At 42.5% G+C, this 935-nt stretch overlaps 1 protein-coding gene across 1 annotated transcript in view; it reads right to left on the reverse strand.

Moving 5' to 3' along the window:
* The window catches only part of LOC106940523 (15-hydroxyprostaglandin dehydrogenase [NAD(+)]), a 20,622-nt gene extending 19,693 nt beyond the window's left edge, over positions 1–929 (reverse strand). Inside the window, exon 1 of the mRNA XM_015023284.1 lies at positions 546–929. Within this exon, the coding sequence (XP_014878770.1) occupies positions 546–638 (93 nt within the window). The 5' untranslated portion in view covers positions 639–929. The remainder of the gene's footprint in view (positions 1–545) is intronic.
* Positions 930–935: the final 6 nt, after the last annotated feature.

Raw genomic sequence — 935 nt, forward strand, 5'->3', positions numbered from 1 at the left:
TGTAATGCCATTTCGATTATGATACTTGAAGACTATTTGAATATTTTTAGTATGATTACAAAACATTCCTCTGAACATTGTTGGTTTAGTGAAAGAATAAATGGAGGCAAAGTTCAAAAGAAACATCTGAGCAACAAAAACAAAGTCTGAAATATAATAAATGATGCGCAGCCAAACTCTGCTCTTTATTTCTCACGCAGGTCTATTTTTATGTCATTCTAGTTTTTAGCTTCACATTTAAATTATGCAAACACAAACAAATAATTTGCCTCCTTCGTGTGGAAAGTAAATATTAAAAGTGAGTGTCTGAATATTTTGTGGATATTTTGTGAGTCAGGGATCCTCAGGGCCATCCTGAAACTTTTAGATCCATTTTTACTCCAACAGATCAGGATCGGCTCTGACCGGGTGACGAGAGCTGCAGGATGGAGGAGCAGCCCTGATCTGAGTATTATATGCTTATCTGGTTATTTTCTGGTTATTATCTGGTTATTTTCTGGTTATTATCTGGTTATTTTCTGGTTATTATCTGGTTATTTCCTGACCTTGGCTCCGTTCTCCAGCAGGATCTCCGCCAAAGCTCTTCCGATCCCCATGGCCGCTCCGGTCACCACCGCGGTTTTCCCCACCAACGCCATCTCAGTCGGGGTCTACAGCTTCAGGAAGTCTGTACGGTGTTAAAGATCCGCTTCCACAGAATCTGCTTTAACTATCGCCGCCCACGAACTGCCTCCGCCCACAAAAGCCGGACCTGCGGGTCTGAGCCTGCTGAGGCCTGAAACACGGAGTTCCTCTGGTTCAGTTCACCTCAAAGGCATTAAGCTAAATGGAAAACTAACGGCCGATGACAGAAACACTGGAGATGTTTGGATTGTTGCACCATCGTGATTCATTTGGGGTGTAAATCCCCACATGACTCAAATCTTTTCTCTTTT

The sequence above is a fragment of the Poecilia latipinna genome, unplaced genomic scaffold, assembly GCF_001443285.1.
Source record: "Poecilia latipinna isolate Pla-1442-1.1 unplaced genomic scaffold, P_latipinna-1.0 Scaffold3263, whole genome shotgun sequence".
NCBI classification, from domain to species: Eukaryota; Metazoa; Chordata; class Actinopteri; order Cyprinodontiformes; family Poeciliidae; genus Poecilia; species Poecilia latipinna.